Below are 21,122 nucleotides of genomic sequence, written 5' to 3'. Positions count from 1 at the left end.
CTTCCTTTCCTTTTAGCCTAAGGATGAAATCTCTCTCTCTCTCTCTCTCTCTCTCTCTCTCTCTCTCTCTCTCTCTCTCTCTCTCTCTCTCTCTCTCCCGTTTATCTCTCTCTCTGTCCACCCATCCACACATGTATACATATAGATATATATACACATACATGTATATACATACAGATACACACACCTATGTAATCTATATCTCCTATGAAATCTCCCTTAAATTGCTGACAAAACTAGGATTAGAATCTAACTCTCCTGATTCCTAGCCCCAACCTTTCTAGCATCCCACACTAAACCCGTCCTCTCCCCGTTATCCTTTCTCCAACTGATCAGAATTTAGCAAACCGGGGGGTGGGGGGTGTTTGGTTTCCTGAACCCCTCCCCCTTTCTCTGCCCCTCCCTCCTCCCGTTCCCAGGTAGCCAGACAGGCCAGTCTCCTGATGAGCAGTTTTGGAGACCGGTCAGGGGCTGACCTAACTGGCCAGGATGCGCCCACGGCAAGCAGCACCTCGGGATGCAATCACTTCTCCCTGCCTCCCCCCCCCCACCGCCCCGCAACAGCACAATCGGAGCTTGTCTTCACGCACCGCACGAGGGACAGCCATTTGGTGTCTAAATAGATTTCTCTCCTGAGCAGGTAAAGAGGCTTAATTAAAATTAGGACCCCTCTTCTCAAAATAGCAATATTTATGGAGACGGCCCAGGGTAGCTTTGTTCTACAGAAGGGCTTAATAGAAGCTTAATGGATTGACCTAACATTCGATTTCATGACTCACATTCAGGGAGCTCGGCGGCAGCAGGCGGGGGCCGGGCGGCTTTCAGAGCGCACATTCCCTTAAGCGTTTGCAATTTATCAACAGCTTCTCGCCAACAAAAGGCGTCTTGAATAGCAGGCCCACTTGAGGGTACACACATCATCCCAGAGGCTGGAGATGTGTGAGGGGGGCCATTGTGCCCGACAGCCTTTGCAACTGTTTCCCTGTCTCCCAATGGAGTGAGTCAATGTTATTTGGACAACATTCTTTATTCCTCGGAGGAATGAAAGGATTATTCAAATATTCAATTAAACAGTAAAAAAAAAAAAAAAAAGGTTTTTTTTTTTTTTCTCTTCCCCTGAGAACCTCAGGCGAGTTCATCCAGCAGAACTGCCTATTGTCAGGGGATGCTCAAAGGGGGGGCCCTGGGTTTGACATCTATCAATATAACTTCTTTTTTTGCTGCTGACACCCACTGTCACCCTACACAGATAAAGAGTGGTCCCCAAAGGCAGGAAAGGATTGAGGCAGATGCTCAGCTTCCCCACCCCCTCTTTCCCAGGTAGGGGAGGGAGATCTGTGAAGAGAGAGGAAAAAAAGATGAATTGGGGGGGGTGATTCTGATCATTTGACCTTTTTCAACCTAAAAAGCAGGGGCTTCCCCCACCTAGATTTTGGGGTGAGGCAGAAGGTGGTATTTCTAGGAAAGTGGGGAAAGTGGGAAGAGAGTTGTATTTGACAGTCAAGAAGTCAGGTTGAAGTTTCCACATCTCAGTTCATTACTAATAAATATATCCATAGACAGATCACTTTCTTGCTCCATGCCTCAGCTTCCTCATTTGTAAATGTCTGGTTGCACTCAATGATGTCCAAGGTCCATTCTGGCTCTAAATCTACGATCCTAATATTAAGTTAATTTATATCTCTGGGTCTCACTTTCTCTCACTATAAAATGGGGATAGCAGATTCTACCTCAAAGGGTGTGAAAAAGGCATCATGGAAATGGGGATAATTATTATGATCCTGCAAGGCAAAGGGTTGTGAAGGAATGGTGTTCTCCTCTTGCCCCCATGGGCAGATATTTGATAAATGGGTCTGTGGACCATGGTATTAGAATGCTATTTAGCTTAGAAAAAGGAAGACTTGGGGATAGGGATGGGGATGTGCTTTATGTCTTCAAGTATCCCAAGGGCTGACCTGTGAAAAAGAGAGAAGATTTGTTCTCTGGATCCCCCAGAGAGGGTAGAGTTTAGACTACAGGGTAGAAGTTGTACAAGTCAGAAGTTCAGGCTGAGATGCAGCTCTAGGTAGGAATGTTGAGGAGGGAATTCTTGCTTCAGGTAAAGATTGAGCTGGACAGCCTTTGGGATCCTCTCCAGCACAAATATTCTAGTTCAGATATTCTCTGATCTTACACTCTTCTAAGATCCCTTCCATCTCTGGTGTTCTATATTCTATTAGTCTTTGGCCTGAGATCATCATTTCCATCTCAGACATTATGTTTTTTTTCTCTTCTCTCATAGTCTATGTTCTTTTTAAAAATTACTATGTTGATTTTCATTGACAAGTATACATATTACATAAACAAGAACAAAAAAAGTCAAATAGACTACTATAACAAAACAAAAAGAATGATTGTAAATGATGGTAAATGTAACTATAAAAAGCCAAAATAATTTTAACAAGGTAGTAACAAAATTGCCCTGTTTGTTTGCATGACCCTTCTGATTCTTTTAAATTTATCTGGCTTTTGTTGCTGTTATTATTGTTTTTATTTATATGTAAGTCATTCTGTGTTCTTCCAGTTTTAATGTTATATTTTCTAATACCTATTTGGTTGTAATATTTTGTAATTGTATATTTTAAGGCCACTTCCAGCTTCAATATTCTATATTCTCAGGTCCCTTCTAGTTCTAATATTGTATACTAAGTGGACTTAAAGCTTTGATGGTGAGAGCTTCTGTACCTTGATGCTCCATTTGAGAGGTTTAGGGGTGGAGTTTGAATTGGCCAAAGAAGTTCTGCCCTATCTCCATCAAAGTCTGTGACTGTGGATAAAGGAGCTTCACAAGGGAAGGCGCGACTCATCTCCCTTAACCCCTGCCCAGCACAGTGTTACTGTCTCACTTAGCTGATAGTCCAAAGTAGTCCCTACCTGTGCCCTTACTTTACAAGACAAATAGTTTTGGAGGAAGAATAGGGAAGGACTTACTCTTAGTCCCTGATGACCCTGGGAAATGGATACTCACTGCTGAATGCTCTACCAGCCCATAACCTGTTCAGTCCTTCTATGTATGATATTGGCGGGGAAGGGGGGAAAAGGTAAATGTATCCTACTTATCATAGCTTAGTAGAAGGAACATTGTTTCTGAAGTCATAAGACCTGAGTTCCAATTCTGCTCCTGATATCTACTATCTGTGTAATCTTGGACAAATTATTTTACCTCCTTGTGTTCACTTTTTACTTCTCTCTCTCTCTCCCTCTCCCTCTCTCCTTTTATACCTCCCTTTCCCTTCTCAACAAAATGACTTGGGGAATTGGATTAGATAGCCTTTAGGGTCCCTTCTAACTTAGATACCAATGGTCCAGGTCACATACAATAATACAGTGGTCTCTCTTGGGCTGTCAGCTGGAGCTTGTGAAGGAGAGAAATGATTATTTCTCTTGAATCCCAGAGATGGTCTTCCCCCACTGGGGGTGTGGATAATCAGCACATTTGTACAGGAGAACTGGAAGAGACCTCAGAGTTCAGATGAGAGGGCACAGCATCCCCTAATTTTAAGAATGAGAAATTTAGTCTCAGAGAGGGGATGTCTAAGCTCTTAGGAAGTGCTACCGTTTGAATCCAAGTTCAAGACTCTACAGCACCAAACTGCCTTCTCCCAAATCCTCTTTTCAGGGCTTTGTCACTCTTGTTTGTTCCCCACTTTCTTCAAGGAACAGTAAATTTCTTCAAGATCATCTAGATCAAGCTGATGTTGTGAAGTCCCCTATGGGGGATGCACTATTAGGGAGGCACCTCAGCCCTAATAGATCCGTCTTCCCCCCCCCCCCCCAGAGTATTCCTAAGGGCCAGGAACCTTCTCTGATTATGACCTTAGAGAAAAGAAAGAAAACAAACATTAATTAAGCAACTATTATGTACCAGACAAATGCTAAATGCTTTACAGATATCACCTCATTTGAATTTCATAGCAGCTCTGGAAGGAAATGCTATTATCTCCATTTTACAGTGGAAGAAACTGAGGCAGACAGTGATTAAGTAACTTGTGCAGAGTCACATAGCTAGTGAATATCTAAGGTTGGATTTGAAGTCCAATCTTCTTGACTTCAAGTCCTGTGCTCTCTCCACTGCAATACCTAAATATCTTAGATTAGTCTCTCCTACTTTCTGCACCTCACTCGGTTCTTGGGATATAGGAAAAATAAGGCTGAAGTTAAAGGGCCTGGATTCCAATTTTGCCCCTGCTGCTGAATCATTGGATGACCCTGAATTAGCTACTCTCTAGTCCTTTGATATTTCCCATGGAAAATGAGCAAGTAGACTTATAAGTGGCAGCTGAGTAGGAAAAAAAAAAGTGGGTTTCATATTATGGTTTGAATTCAAACCATAATTTGAATCCTAGCTCTGACATTCACCAGCTATGTGACCATGTTTCTTCTTTTGTCACAGAGTGATCAAACATATCTTACAGAGTTGTGAGCAAAGTCCTTTGAAAATTTCCAAGTGTTGTAGAAATGTATGTTGTTATCATAAGGTATCCTTCAATGTAGAGTGAAAAGGGACTTTGAAGATCACTTCACTCTATTTCTCCTTTTACTGATGAAGAAATTGAGGTTCAGGAAGGGGAAGGAGCTTGTCCCAAAGCTATACAGGTTGTGAGTAGCAGAGTCAATAATTTTATGATTAAATAATATTTCCGTACTATCCAATTATTCATATAATTTTGATGTTTATATTAAACACGATTGTTTTATTTGTATATATTTATATTAAATTGATCTAATAATTTTCATACCATAAAATTACTTATACCAAATACTCCAAAGCTTGATGATTTTATCAGTGTAGACATGCCCTCTGTCTCCTCAGATTGTGAGCCCTCTGTTACTTGGCAGGTGGTTCTAAGAGTTTCTGTGGCTGTGAAATTGATTATTCTGGTGGTCAGCTTTGTAATGACCCTCTTCATTCTTAGCTAGGCTGGTCATCCCACAGCAGACATAAAGTCTGTCACTGTTCCCAGTTGGGATCCTTCCAGTTTTGTAGAACCTGCCAGTCAATCAATCAATCAATCTAGAATCAATTGAGCACCTCCTCGGTACTAAGCACTGAGCCTCTCAAGGCTGCTGTCAGGATCAAATAAAGTAATATTTGTAAAGCATTTAGCCACATGCCTGCCACATAATCGTTGCTTAATAAATGTTTATTTTCTTCCTTTATTCCAAGGTCACAGTCAGAGAAGGAAGGCTCTTGGCCCCTAGAGGGGGTCAGAGGTGGTAGATTTATTAGAGTTGGGGTGCCTCCCCAAAGGAGCACCTCCTCCAAGGCTCATAGCAACATCCACCTGACCTAGAGGATCTTGAGGAAATTTACTGTTCCCTGAAGATGTAAGGAAGACACAGGAGCAATAAAACCCCAAAATATGAAAAAAAGGGCCCAGGGAAGCAAATTAAATGGTTATTGCCCACAAGGAGCTTGTATTTCATCATAAAAGACAACATGTATGTGTGGTGTGTGTGTGTGTGTGTACAAAAACAAGCAAAAATTCAAGGTAATGGGGAGGAGACACTAGTCCCTGGGGAGATCAGTAGTTTTTCCTGTAGGAAGTGCAACTTGAGCTGAGTTTTGGAGGAAACTAAGAATTTCCTGAAGAAGAAATACATACAGTGAATAAGTTGGGCTCAATTGTAGAGTATTCGAAGGAGAAAAAGTCGTGTATAATACTAAGGTAGGTTGAAACCTAACTAAATGAGTTTATATTTGATCCTAGAGGTTATAGGGAGTAATTGGAGTTTAACGAGCAGGTGAATGGCCTGGTAAGACCTGTATTTTAGGGCAGAGTTTCTTAAACTTTCAAACCCTTTTTGCCTGAGAAATTTTTATGTGACCTTGGATATATAGATATATAAAATAAGTATACAAATCAAGCATTTAATGATAACAAATCATAACTTCACAACTCCCACATTCAGTTACTTATAGGACCCATCTGGGGTTGAGACCGCAGTTTAAGAAGCTGGGTTCTAAGAAGTGTCCTCCATCTCAGATATTCAATGCTTTTAGATCTATGAAAACTTTTGGTGATATGACGGATACCACATATACATATATGTATATATGTATATATATATGTATATGTAACACACATGTTTGGACTAATGATTTCATTAGTATTAAAGTTCCCTATGCTAATGGGGTAAGGAAATATCTCCTATCAATGCAGATATAGAACTCCTTCACAAATAATAGTCTTACAGAGTTAACTGGGGACTTTCAGGAGTTAAATGACTTGACTAAAGTCACACAGCAAATATGTGGCCTCTACACATACCACATCTCTGACTCTGAGGTCAGTTATGTATCCAGGTAAGCAGAGTAAAATCCCATTTTACTACCTTACTACAGAGAGAGTTGTGGTCCAGAGACAGAGTGATTTGCCATTTTAAGTAACAAGGGAACTGAAACTTGAGCCAGGTGTTCTGACCCTATCGTGCCAGGTTACCTGAGGAGGAGGAGGATGTTTGACTTCTGGAAATACAGAAGCATTACTTAAAACTGCCCTTGAGCTGTTTCAGAGTTTTATTTTGATAGAGAAGTTCATTCCTAATATGCAAAATATTGGGGTGGATCTGGAGAGAACTGGGAGCAACAGGTCTTGTGTCTGTAGTTGAGATCTTGTTGGAAAAATTATTGGACTTACAGTCAAAAGGTCTGGCTTCAAGTCTTGACTTTACTAGCTATGTGACCACTGGCAAATAAATACTTTCATATCTTTGAGCCTGGGTTGCTAAAAAGGGAGATGTCTTTGCTGTACTTACTACCTCATAGAGCCATGTGTGTAAATCTCTGGGGAAATAAAAAAGTACTACTACTAATAATTTGTTAAATGATATGTACATATTCTTATCCTGATATCCATCCTCAGTGTCTCATATGGCCCAGTGATGACTGAGCTCTCAAAGAGTTCTCTGCCAGCAAAAGATGAGCTTGGGCAGTATTAGAAGGCTGGAAAGACTTCAGGTCTACACTAGCAATGGGCTGAGTACCTGTTGTCTGAGAATCAACCTTGACAAGGGCAGAGAGTCGGCAGGTGAGGAGTGTTTTTTAAGCCAGTGGAGCTCATGAAGTTGCCCTACTAAGGCCCCATAGGAGGAGCCCATAGATAGAGGAGATGTATACAATCTTTAACTAGAACTGGAAGGAATCCCCCATTGTGAGTCCAATTCCTTCACTTTATAACAGGGAAACTGAGGGTAAGTGATATTTCCATGATCTGGCCCAAGATCATGCAGGTAGTAAGCAGCAGGCCCAGGATATAAACTCTGCTTCTATGACTCCAGTTGAGAGCTCCAAGTTCATTGCTTCCTCCCTAAACTCCTTTTTTGTTTTGTTTTGTTTTTCTAAATCAACTGAGACCCTTCAGCATAGAAGGGAATTGACTTACCCAACGTCATGCACTTAGGTCTTCAGGCTTATTCTGGTGTTCTTTCCACAAAATCACACCTCCACCGAGTTAAATGTAATAATGATGTTTCCTCCCACTTGTGGAAAGTTCTGAAGTCTACAAATCCCATTTCATTTTGTTATTGTTTCAGACCCTGTCAGTCGTCTGACTCTTCACCATTCTATTTGGGGTTTTCTTGGCAAAGACACTGGAATGGTTTGCTATTTGCTTCTTCAGCTCATTTTACAGATGGGGAAACTGAAGCAAAGTTAAGTGACTTGCCCAAGATCACCCATCTGGGAAGTGTCAAGTGGGACTTGAACTCAGGAAGATGAGTCTTTCAGACTTCAGCCTGGCCCTCTTTCCATTGCACCCCCTAGAAGCCCTGCTGCTTATCCTAGATTAAAGAGTTAATGTTGGGATAGGGATTCAGATCTAGATCTCTTGATTCCTGTCCCATCATTTTACAGATAGGACAATGAAAGAGTCAAAGAAGTTAAGTACCCAGTCCTATTTTTATTCAAAAAATTTTATTACTAAATCTTAGATGAAATTAATAATTATTTGATTTTATAATTTAATTTTAACTTAATAACATCAAATTATAAGCAATTTCCTAGGGTGGGAGAGCACTCTGAGTGCTGGGTATGTCCTTTCTTGCTCTAGTGGTGTTGGATGCTGGGGCTAAGCTGTAGGGTGTGTGTGTGTGTGTGTGTGTGTGTGTGTGTGTGTGACTGGGAAAGGGGGTGAATCAGGGATCAGCATCTGGGGGCACGTTAGTCTCTGCTTGCTCCGGCTCAAATTTCCTTGGAAGCTGTTGTGGACAACAAGGGCCTTAGACAGGCGCTGTGGGCGGGCAGGAGGATCAGGGTTTCCATGATGGTTGAGCACCTGAGTGTTAGGGGGATTAGAGTTAGGGCTTTTCATGAGGGGCAGAGACTGGGCCGCCGATTCCACCTGAGAGGCTGAGGATCCACTTTCCCTTCCCCCTCTCCTGCCCCTCAGGTTCACCCGGAGGGATGTGAGAATACAGGCAGAGAAATACAGATTTCACCTGATCACTGGCCCCTGAGTTGGAAAGATCTTTACAACATAGAATGTTAGAATTGGAAGGAACCTCAGGACACAGAATGCTAGCTAGGGGTCATCTAGTTCAACTTCTTCCTTTTTTTTTTCCAGGTGAGGAGGCTAAATAAAATGATTTGCCAAAACTCACACATGTAGCAAGCACGTGGCTGCAATTTAAGTCCATTCCCTCTGACTGGCTATGCCATCAATGCTCTTTCCAGTCATCCTGCTACCCAGTGGTAGTGCAGGGATTCAAATCCAGTCTTAGATGCTTATTGGTTACATGATCTGGACAAGTCCATTAACTTCTGTTTGCCTTAGTTTCCTTAACTGTAAATCGGGTAACAATAGTAACTGCCTTGCAGCATTGTTGGGAGGATCAAATGAGATAATATTTGTAAAAAAGAGCTTAGCACAGTGTGACACATAGTAGGCACTATATAAATTCTTTTTTTTAAAAATTAATTAATTTATTTAATAGCCTTTTATTTACAGGTTATATGCATGGGTAACTTTACAGCATTAACAATTGCCAAACCTCTTGTTCCAATTTTTCACCTCTTACCCCCCACCCTCTTCCCCAGATGGCAGGTTGACCAGTAGATGTTAAATATATTAAAATATAAATTAGATACACAATAAGTTTACATGACCAAACCGTTATTTTGCTGTACAAAAAGAATCAGACTCTGAAATATTGTACAATTAGCTTGTGAAGGAAATCAAAAATGCAGGTGGGCATAAATATAGGGATTGGGAATTCAATGTAATGGTTTTTAGTCATCACCCAGAGTTCTTTCTCTGGGCGTAGCTGGTTCAGTTCATTACTGCTCCATTGGAAATGATTTGGTTGATCTCCTTGTTGAGGATGGCCAGGTCCATCAGAACTGGTCAACACTATATAAATTCTTATACCCTTCCTTTCTCCCTTCCCACCTGTCCTTCAATTCAGTTAATTTCCTTCAGAAGAATTTTTAAATTGTTTGCTGTGTGCAAGGGCCCTATATTTGGTCCTGGGAATGGAAAGATAGGAAATAATGTGAGCTTTACTCTCAGGGAGTTTATAAGGTAAAACATGATGAATGAATAAAAAAGCATTTATTAATTTCTTACTATGTGCAAAGCACATTGAGGAGGCTTCAGCTACAAGTCAGATGGAAAAGTCCCAGGGTCCTTAAGGTGCAGCAGCAAAGCAGATGGCAACACATCCTCTTAAATGTCATCTGCACTGATAAAATCATGTCTGCTTATGAGTGCTGCTGATGGTTCCAAGGTCTTTGGTGGAGAAGACTTTTTTTTTCTGGGTCTAGCATTCTGTGTTGTAAGGCTCCTTCCAATTTTAATATTCTGTGTCATAAAGATCTTTCCAAAAATAGAGGTTATGATGGGGTGAATTTTCACCCGTACATTTACATCCCTTCTGCTGAACCTTAGGGACAGGGGAGGGAGGAAGGGAGGGTGTGTGGAGGGAGTCTCAGCCTTTCAGATTGTGTCAGACTGGTCTGTGCCCATTATAAAAAGCTCTAACTTTAATCCTCCTAACACTCAGGTGTGTTGATGAGTCCCAGACAGTAAAAAATGATCATGGAAAATCTGATCTCCCCCCTTCCCACCTCCATCCCCCAAGAATGGGAAAGGGAAAGACTCAAGTCTTTCAAAATCAGCCACAGACATTATGTGTGTATCTCAGAGAAAATCAGTAGTCAAGAAGGCAAGGACTGCCTAGACTGCAAAGGAAGCTGCCAAGGGGGCCAACTCGTCCTTCAGTGATATTTGATCAGGCATAGGGATGATGGGACTTTTCTCCACAGGAATTAGTCTCCTCCATCATGGCTCTGGGGGCAGGCTAGAAGCAGGGTTGATAAGTTAAGCTTTTCCCAGGGTTCTTGGAGTCAGGGTTCTAGACTCTCTTCAAGATGGTATGGAAGCAAAGGAGCAATCCAGACAAAGTGCTCTAGCAAAATCTGAGGTGAGAGAGATCCTTTCATTTGGGGGATATTGAAGAAGGGTGCATTGGAGAGGGTTTCCTGGAGTAGGCAACACTTTTTCTGGACCCATCAGGAAAAAAGTTTCCAACAAGTGGAGCTGGGATCATTTGTTGAGAGAACGGAAAGACTCAGGACAAGAATCATTATCTTCAAGAAATTAAAGTCTGCTTATGGACTTGAGGCTAGAGGACATTGAGAGTATGTAGCTGGAAGACAGAATTTAACTTATATTAAAGAAAAACTTCCTTAAAAATGAGAACTTTCGAAAAGTAAAACAGACCACTTCAGGTGAGGAGTAATTTATCACTGGAGCTCCTTACTAAAAAGCTAAATGATTGCCTGTCAGGGTTAGTAATAATTCTTTCTCTAGACTTTTTAAAGATTTACAAAATGTGTTTTCCTATTGCAATTCTGTGGGGCAAGTGCTGTGTTAATCTCATTTTACAGAAAAAAAGGCTGAGTAATTGAGAGGGAGGGAGGTGATCGGTCCGAGCTGGCAGGGCTTGGTTCTGAATCCCATTTCCTTTCTCCTTTACCATATTTACATTAGGGGATCCTGTGCATCCTCTCCATGGAAGTTGGCACAGGAATATATATCCCTTCAATTGTGATTTCCCAGACCTCAAGGGCTGAAGTACCTTGTTTTAGAGCAAGCAAGTACTTTATCAGAACTTTGTAATGACAGTAATGGGGGTGGGGTTGGTGACCATGGAGATGGGATGATGGTGATGGGTTTGTTGGGAATGGGGATTGCAGTGACTTTAAAGAGATGCTTGAGATGGTAGTGATGGGGATACAGACACTAGGAATAGGGATAAAAGGATAAAGGGAACAGCTGATGCCTACGGGTAATTTGGTGATGCTGCTGCTGTCCCCACAATTCCATGCTTCCTAAAATGCTACTTCCATTTTCCTAATGCACAGATTTGAGCAGGATGAGCTATAGCTTTCTAACATTTTCTATTTCTATATGGAATAAAGTCTGTACTTCTTAGTTGGGTACTCAGGATGCTCCATGATCTTTCCAATTTTAGGAAATGCAATTTCATCTCATGTACTTTATGCTTCACCAGATGAAGTTATATTGTCCCCTGTCAATACCCTCATGTTCTCCTGCTTTGGTGCCTTTATCTATTCTATTCCCCAGGCTTGGTATTCCATTCTTTTCCATCTTTACCTGCTAAAATCCCACACATTTCCAAAGATCCAGCTTAAATATCACTTTGTCCATGAAACTTTCCCTGATCTGATCGTCTCTAATCATCTGATCATCATTTCCTTGATCATCTTTTACTAAGTAAAGTAAGTGATAAAATGGTCAGAGTATTTGGTCTGGAATGGGGAAGACGAGTTCAAAATCAGCCACAGATAGTTGCTATCTGTGTAACTTTGGGGAAATCACTGAATTTCTATTTACCTCAGTTTCTCCATCTGAGAAAGGGGATAATAATAGCACCTACCTCTCAGGATTGTTATGAGACTTATGAGACTCAAATGACGTAATATTTGTAAAGGGTTTGGCACAAAGTAAATGTTATATAAATGTCAACCATAATTATCATTATCTTCCCCCCCTCCATGATCTTTTCTTGTGTGTATGTGTGTGTATGTGTGTTTGTGTGTGTGTATGTGTGTGTGTGTGTGTGTGTGTGTGTGTGTGTGTGTGGAGGGGGAGTAATTGGGATTAAGTGACTTGCCCAGGGTCATACAGCTAGTAATTGTCAAATGTCTGAGACCACATTTGAACTCAGGTCCTCCTAATTCCAGGACTGTTGCTCTATCCACTGTACCATCTAGCTGCCCCTTCCTCCTTTGATTTTGAAAAACATTTTATCTGTATCTTTCCATTAGACATCAAAGGTATCGAGTCATATATAGTCCATTTTAGTCATTTTATAGGAATAGGGACAAGACCTATAGTTTCACTGACATAAATTGTTTGATGGTAAGGAAAATCCTTCTACAAATGGAGGTAATCATCTTCTGCAACTCAGAATCTTAGAGAATTGCCTGGGACCCTGAAAGACTATATCTCTTATCTAGGGTGACATTATTTGTCTGTTTCTGTCTCTCCTTCTCTTTCTCCCTTTCTTTGTCTCTTTCATTCCTCTCCTCTCCCCTTTATCTCTTTCTCTATTTTTCTTCATCTGTCTGTCTCTTTCTCCCTCTTTTCTCTCTCTGTCTCTGTCTCCCTCTTCCACCTCTGTCTCTGTCTCCCTTCTCTCTCTGTCTCTTTTTTTCTCTTGCTCCGTCTCTCTCCCTTCCTGTATCTTCCCCCCCCCCCACTCCTGTCTGTCTTTCTTTCCCCGTCTCTCTATCTCTGTAACTTTCTGTCTCTTTTTATTCTCTCTCTGTTTTTCCCCTCCCCTCTTCTGTCTCTCTGATTCTCTCTGTTTCTGCCTCTCCCTTTCCTTCCTCCCACTTTCTCTCTGTCTCCATTTCTGTCTCTCTGTTTCTGTCTGTCTGTAACTCTCTTCTTCTTCTTCTTCTTCTTCTTCTTCTTCTTCTTCTTCTTCTTCCTCTACTTCCTCTTCTTCCTCCTCCTTCTCCTCTTCCTCCTCCTTTTCCTCCTCCTCCTCCTTCTTCTCCTTCTCTCTCTCTCTCTCTCTCTCTCTCTCTCTCTCTCTCTCTCTCTCTCTCTTTCTCCTCCCCCTCTTCCTTCCCCCATCTCTCATCTCTCTGTCTCTGTGTCTTTCCCTCTCTTCTCACCCCCAGTTTCTCTCTGTCTCTGTCTCTGTTTCTGTCTATCTGTCTCTCTTTGACTCTCTCTTTCTCTCTCTCTCTGTGTTGCCTTGAATTCCGGTCCTCCTGGCTTTGGGGATGGATCTCATTATATCCCATTTAAAAGGGGAAGAGCTAAAATCCAGAAAAGGAAAGATTTATCCAAAGCCAGACAATAAATAGCAAAGCAGGGATTTGAATCCGGGTCCCCCTCCAAATCCATTGCTTTTTTCCTATTGCCCCGCACTGACTAACAATGAGGGAGCGGGGGAAGGCAGTGCCGGTAGTGAGTGCCAGGGCGGCCGTGGGGTTGGGGGGCGAGGGCGGAGGAGCCGGGACGCTGACGCTGATGTTGTCCGTCTCTGTGCAGATGTGAAGTTCCTAGAGAATCATGGCCTGGCCAAGGATGCACAGGAGAAGGCCAACGCGGCCCTGCTGGAGTACACCATGTGCCACTACCCGCACTGCGGCGACAAGTTCCGGCAGCTGCTCCTGCGCCTGGCGGAGGTGCGCTCCCTCAGCATGCAGGCCGAGGAGTACCTCTACCACAAGCACCTGGGCGGGGAGGTCCCCTGCAACAACCTGCTCATCGAGATGCTGCACGCCAAGCGGACTTGAGCCTCTGGCCTGGCCCTGCCGGCTCCGGGGACCCTCCGGGCCGCGGGCAGGGGAGGGGTGGCTTTGGCCATATCTGGAGATGATTTATTTTATTATCACAAGCCTGGTGGATCTTATTTCTTGGAACTGCTCCACCCCTGCTCTCCCAGGGGCGTCCTTCCCGCCACAAAAGGGGGAGGGGGGGGTGGACCTGACCCCTGCTGTGTGTGTATGTGTATGTACGCATGTGTGAGCACATGTGCCCATGTGTGCCTGCAACTCCCGGGCCCTGCTGAGCCAGGCTGATGTCTCGGGAGATCAAATCTCGGCTTTGCTACCTGCTACCTGTGTGACTCCGGACAAGTCGTTTCCCCTCCCTCGGGCCTCAGTTTCCTTCTCTGTAAAGTGAAGTGCTTGGATGCTCTCTAAGTCCCCTTCCAGCTCTAAATTCTAGGATTCTATGGTCATTACCTAGGAGAGGTGAATACTAGAGAAAGAGCTCTGACATGGAAGTCGGGAGACCTGAACTCTGGTCCTGACCTCACGCTGACTCACCTTGTGGCCTTGGACAAGGCAGTTTCCCTCTCTGTGCCTCAATTTCCACCTCCGTAAACTGAAGAGGAGATGTTGGGCGAGATGATCAATAAGGTCCTTTCTAGCCCTGCCATTTTCTCTTCTGTAGAGCTGCTCAGCCAGTGACTGCGTGGCTAAGTCAACCAAGTGCCAGTCTCCAGCCCCGGGCTCTCAGGGGACAGGAGGGGCATCCCCTCTATTCCATGATGATCTTTGTGCCGAGAGGCTGAAGCCTGGGCCGGGCACAAACGAGATGGGGCGTAACTTCACAGGGAGCCCCCTTTCCTTAGTCTCAGCCTCCCCACAGGACAGACTCAGACTCCACAATACCTACCCCAGATACAGGAGAAGATGGGAGAGAGGGAGAGAGGAGACAGAAAGCCTCCCCAGAGAAAGGGCAGGGGGGAAGCCCGCAGCGCTGGCTCATCATGCCTTTGTCTGATTTCTTCATGAACCCTTAAGAGAACATAGAATGAGTAGAGGTAGGGTGGGGCTCAGCCCCTATTTCATAGATCTTGTTATTTTAGCAATAAAAGAATGAGTCACCCTGAGCAGAGGCTTATGGAGAACAGAGGGAACCTGGAGAGTGGCTGGCACAGGAAATCCTCCCCCCACCTCCTGCCTTCCCTAGAGCAAAAAATGGATACAATTCACAATTCATCCTCTCATTGGACAAATCCAGGCTGATATTATTTGCAAGGCTTCAGAAAAGATCTGCTTTCTCCAACAGTCTCTGTCATGCCTTGAGAGGGAAATGGAGATCTCTATGGAGAGATTTGGGGACAATCCTAGGATTTGAGGAGAGGGAGGGGAAAGGATTTAGGGTTGGTGCCCACTGACAGCTCCCTCATGCTGTTACATTCCCATTACCAACACCTTTATTCTTTCCTAGGCTCATTGTGGAATTGGGCCATTGTCTCTAAAGTTCTTTTAATTGCAAGAATTTGAGGATTCCCAAGTAGACCCATTTCTCCTGGCCTCAGAGGACTGCTGTAGGAGCAGTATGTAGAAATTTCAAACTGACAGATTTAGGATCTAATATCCTTAAGGAATAACATCCTTACTGCTAGATCTGTCCAAATATTGAATGGATTTCCCACTACCAGACAGCTTCACAAAATCTGAATAAACAACTTGGGGACATTGTGAGGAGGATTCATAGTCAGGAATGAGGGGGGAGTTCTCTGACCAGATGAGCTCAGGGGTAATTTATATCTCAGAGATTCCATGATTCAGAATGGTTAGGGTCTCTTGCTCACCCTCATCCCCCAAGGGAACTCTAGACCTTTGGGGGTAGTTCAGATCCTATGAGGGTTCTCAGGATGGTTGTGTGTGTCGGGGGAGGAAGAGGGCTGATGTGAGAGAAATTCTGAGCCTGTGAAGCCTCTGCCACTGTGGAGACACAGTGGTCTTCCCTCTCTCTCTCTCTCTCTCTCTCTCTCTCTCTCGGACACCCAGGAAGAAAACAGATTGCCAAGGAGCTCTGTCTGTAGCCTGCACCTGGTCACCTTTACAGGGCTTAGGGAGACAAAAGCTGTTTTCAGGTGAAGGGCTGGGAAATGGGGACTCTACTGCTTGCCAGTCTTAATGGTTTGGCATCCAAAATGAATTACTTATTTACCTGGTACTGGTCTATCTGCCCTTTCCCTACTGGGATCTTTTCTGACCCAAACACAAGCCCCATCCCAAAGCCTCCCTCACCTTTTCTGCATTGTATTCTTGGTGGCCCAGAGTCTTTGTAGGTCTGTTCTCAGGTCCAGTTTCCTGGCACTCATGTCACTCTTCCCCAGTCTGCCTGATTCACTAGGGCTGGCTGGCGATCTAGAAGGTGTGGGGGCAAGAGACCCTCAGAACAATACAGTGCATGAATAGATGAACCAAGGGCCTTTCCCCCTAGAGCCTTCCTTGTTGCAATTTGCCCAAATCTGGTGAACCTTGGCTCAAGAGCATGGGTGTTTCTCTTTCCCGTCTGTCAGTCTCTGTGATTCAATCCCTACTTTGAATTGGGTGGCCCATTGACCAGCGGATGGGAGACACACACTGTGTCCTCTTTCTGGAAAACAAGAAGTGCCCTTAAGTGTCTCCCCCTCCCCAATGGGAAGGTCTCTACCCTTCTGCCCTCCTCCAATAAATTTTGCAATTGGTTTCAAAGTGTTTTTACTTTTGTCTTTTGAAGCTTTAAGTATCAATTCAATTCTCTGTGGTTGAGACTCTGGGGGAAGGTGGAGGGGGATGGATAAGATCAAGGGCAAAAACTCAGCAAAGATGGACAGGTGTAAATCACCAGTTTTGAATACTATGTTCCCATTTCTCTACCAAGGGTGTGGGTGCGCTCACGCGCGTGTGTGTGCACACACTCATGCATGCATTTACATGTGTGTTTCTGTGTGCACGTGTGGGGGTGTGTTTTAGGGGTAGGGGGAAGTGAATCAAAAGAAATGAGGGAGATCAGTGGTTTTCAAAATGCAGGTAGAGACATCGAAGAAGCACACTCTTAAAACACTGGGGTGGTAAGGTAAAACATAGTGCACACTGGGTGGCTCAATGATTAGAGTACCAGCCTGAGGCCAGGAAGACTCATCTTCCAGAGTTCAAATGTAATTAGTTCCATATACTTACTAGCTGTGTGACTTTGGACAAGTCACTTAATCTTGTTTGCCTCAGTTTCCTCATCTGTAAATTGAGCTGGAAAAGCTCTGACATTCTGTGTTCCAAGCTCCTTCCCAGCTCTGACATTCTGGTTTCTAAGCTCCCTCCCAGCTCTGACATTCTGTATTCTAAATTTCTTTCCAGCTTTAACATTCTATGAATCTATGGGGCAGGAATTTTGGCTGGTCCTCTACTTCCTAAAGTGAGTTTCCCATATGCCAAGGTAATCCAGCCACTGGCAAAACAAAGAAGATGGATAGACATTAGCATAGTGGAAGGGGGATAAGAATAGGAGTGTAGAGCCATGTGTAAGCTCACATGCATCTGTTGAGCTCAGTCAAGGGGGGCACAGGTGTTTGATGAGAGTAGAAGGGAGAGAGGGTAAAAGAGTCTAGCTGTAGGCATCCACTAATTGGACTCAGAGAATTAAAAGGTGAGCAGGATGGTTGGTGAGAATACCTTGGAACCCCTGATTTAATTTCCCACCATTCCCCCTCTCCCCACCATGGGCAGGAGTCCTTCTAATTCCCTGTGTTGGATGAAATAGGACTCTTCACTCCCTCCCTCAGACCTTTTCAAATTCAGGATGAATCTAATCCAGTATGGATATATGTCATCCATCTCCATGGAGATGGAGACATTATAAGGATGTAGGGAGCAATGAAACTGGGGAGGGAAGAACCATCCTCTGACCAACCCCCTCTCCCAGTATGCAAACATTACAAATGGAGGTTTGGAGATCCCTAAATATGGGAAGCCTAAACCAAGTGCTCTTTTGACTCACCTCTGGGGTGATGTCCATGGCACAGTTTTGGAACCCCCCTTATCCCTCCCTTTTGATGACTCTAGAGTCAGGGGCAGAAGCTATTCCTCCTTACCACTCTCTCTTCCTTCTTCATCAAAAGGGAGGGGTAAGGGGGGGTCCAAAATTGTGCCATGGACATCACCCCAGAGGTGAGTCAAAAGGGCACTTGGTATTCATCAATCAACCAACTAGCACCTACTCTAGGAATATAAATACAGAAGTGAGGCAGTCTGTGTCCTCAAAAAGCTTACATACCACTAGAAAATACATACAGGATGTATACAAAAGAAATGATGAGTTAGTGGGGCATACTAAGGGACCCTAGAAACTGGAGGAATCAAAGGAAGCTGGAAAGAGCTTTGAAGAGAATTAGGAGTTCCAAGGGTTGGGGCAGGGCAGAAGAGAGTATTCCAGATAAGGGGGACAGCTCATGCAAATGCAGTGGGAAGAAATGGAATATTTCATATGGAGAAGAGCAAACAGATCAAGTTAGCTTGATTGAAAAATAAGTGAGGGAGGAATTACTATGTAATCAGCATGGAAATATGGACAAGAACTAGAGCATAAAGGACCTTAAAAGTCTGAGGAGTTTGTATTTTATCCTAATGGTAATGGGGAGCCACTAGAGTTTCTTGAAGTGGAGAAGTGACATGTTTGGATTCCTAATTTAGGAATGTTAATTCAGCAGCTGTGCAGAGGTTGACAGGAGACCGATAGGAAGCTTTCGCATTAGTATCAATTAGAGGGGTTGAGGTTCTGGATGAAGGTGGCTATGGTATGTGTAGAGAAAAGGGAATGGATTCTAGAAATATTGAGAATGTGGAATCAGTAAGAGCCGGCAAGTTACTGGATTTGAGGGGGCGATGGTGGTTGAGAGAGTGAAGGACCAAGGATGCTTCCCAGGATTAGCACTTGGGCTACTGGAAGAATGGGGACACACCCTACAAAAATGAAGGAGTTAGGAAAAGTTGTAGTGACCAAAAATTTATGTCTAATCTCTCAGGTCCTTATCTGAGAGACACCCAGTCTCCAAATCTTTCCAGCTCCACCCAGTGTTACCCTGGCAGAATGTTTTAGACTCCAGAGTCCCCTCCATGCCATGAAGTAGCACTGGGATCAATATAAGTGGAAGAAGAAAAACAGTGAAAATTGGACCTATCTCCAGCATCACAACTCATTCCTGGGGTGAAATCCACGGCACAGGCTTTGAGAAAGGGCCGTATTGAGGCTAGTGATCCCCACTCTCAAGGGGAAAATGGGGTCACAACCATTCCAACCCAGGAGTCTAGGACAGTGGTCTTTTAAGTGGGGACTATGTACCCCAGGAAACCATGATATCACTCCTAGGTGGGCATCAATCAATCAGAGGGAAAGAGGCTAAAAATTCCAGCCTTAGAGACATCCAGTCTTGGATTTTTGACAAGCACAACTAAATGGCCCCCTTTACCCATGATCACTCAACACTCTCCCACTGTATCAGTATGGCGGGTGCTGCCCCACCCTTCAACCCCAGAGTTATCATCTCCCCTTGGCCCCTGTCACCTGAAGCGACTGCATTGACAAATTTTCCTCCCAGCTCAGGAGTCCCACAGTCGGCTTTCTGGACCTTGACTTTGGCAGGCAGGCCTGGAGGAACTCTATGTGCTTCAGTGGCCCTGAGTGAGAGCCCTGCTCTCCCCCAACCCCAATCTTGGTGGACTGGGATAAGAGGGCATGAGTTATGCTCTGCATTGCCAATCTCGGTGCATTATCTTATCTCCTAAGCCCAGCCCCTTTCAGACCTGTCCTAATACTGTGGAGGGAACCTTCATCCTTCCATTCCCCAGCTCTGCAATCTCAGTGTCATCTTTTCCTCTCTCTCTCCCTCACACCATTTAGCCAATCACTCGCCAAATGTTTTTTCTATCTCCACAACATCTTTCCCATCTGTGTTTGCTCTCTTGTGAGCCATCACTCTAGTTCAGGACCTCATCACCTCTCACCTAAATTTTTGGAACAGCCTCCCAGCCCATCTTCTGTTCAAGGCTGTTCTTCCTTCAATCTATCTTCCACAGATGCCAAAAGAGACTTTCCTTAAGCACAGGTCTGACTATGTCACGCCCATCACTCCTCCAGTAAGTGGCTGCTTATTGAATCTAGGATCAAATATTGTGTTATCTTTATCTCGCACTTTAAATTTTGATATAAGTTTTATAATTTGCTTGTTACAGAAGTACACACACATATGTGTAATTTATAAATTATGGGGGGTTTCATATGGGGGGTTTCAAAAATGTTTTACTGATACACAGATGAAAAGTTTAGATGGCACAGGTCTCAGGACTGAGGTTTGTGAATATGCTTGTGTGTTTATATATCTGAGTGCTGCTGTGTGTATGATGGACCAGATCCTAAAGGTGGTCCAGGAGGAGGGAAGGATACAAGGTAACTAGGTAGTAAAGTGGATAGATTTGTAGTCAAGGAGACTAGAATTCAAATCCTGCCTTAGGATACTTAAAGATACTTTGTGATACTTACTAGCTGTATGATTCCGGACATGTCAGTTTTTATCCTCAACTCAATTTCCTCATTGATATTATTATAGCATCTATCTCACAAAGTTCTTGCAAATTTTGAGCAAATGAAATAATAAATGTAAAGCACAAACTGCAAAGTGCCACGTAAGTGCTAGCTATTATTCTTATGAGAAGTAAAGCAGATCACAGATATTCTCTGGCCATCTCAAGTCTCAGTCTTTTCCTAGATTCTGACATCTTGTTTTGGGGATTATTTCCCATGCTGAAGAATGTTGAATAGCAAAACCAAAGACTCTGGAGTCAGAGGATCTGAATTCTATTCTGGGTCAGCTACCTTCTAGGGTCCCAGTTTCCTGTTCTGTAAAATGATATTACTGGACTAGATAATCTCTGAAGTCCTCTTCAGTTCTTAATTCTATGATGGGGAAGCTGTGGCTCATCCAAAGCCACACAGATCAACATTGGGGAAGGCAGTGAAGGGGATTCATGTTTCAAGTAATATTTGGACTAAATGACTTCTGAGTTTTCTTCCAGTTTTAACAATTTCTGTTCCAAGTTTTCTTTGGATTCTTGTCTTCTCTCCTGTTCTAAGCTTCTTTCCATCTCCCAATTGCCTATGTACCATGTTCTAACATTATTTAATTCTAAGTTCCTTTCCACTTCTGACATTCCATGTTCTTATATTCTATTCATTGATTCACAAGCTGGAGAAGACCTCCATGATCATCTAAATTAACTGCTTTATTTTACTCAAACAGCTTCAGTAGTTCCCTCCACCAGT

General features: G+C 43.5%; 1 protein-coding gene across 3 annotated transcripts in view; it reads left to right on the top strand.

The window, feature by feature from the left end:
* The window catches only part of NR5A1 (nuclear receptor subfamily 5 group A member 1), a 49,998-nt gene extending 33,476 nt beyond the window's left edge, over positions 1-16,522 (top strand). For 2 of the 3 annotated variants that reach the window (XM_031954284.1, XM_031954285.1), the window contains exon 7: positions 13,572-13,819. In XM_031954284.1, the coding sequence (XP_031810144.1) occupies positions 13,572-13,819 (248 nt within the window). Of the gene's footprint in view, positions 1-13,571 lie in introns of all 3 variants that reach the window. The other variant, XM_031954286.1, reaches the window with a different exon arrangement.
* Positions 16,523-21,122: the final 4,600 nt, after the last annotated feature.

The sequence above is a fragment of the Sarcophilus harrisii genome, chromosome 2 (genome assembly GCF_902635505.1).
Source record: "Sarcophilus harrisii chromosome 2, mSarHar1.11, whole genome shotgun sequence".
NCBI classification, from domain to species: Eukaryota; Metazoa; Chordata; class Mammalia; order Dasyuromorphia; family Dasyuridae; genus Sarcophilus; species Sarcophilus harrisii.
This window is presented reverse-complemented; position numbering and strand designations above follow the sequence as displayed.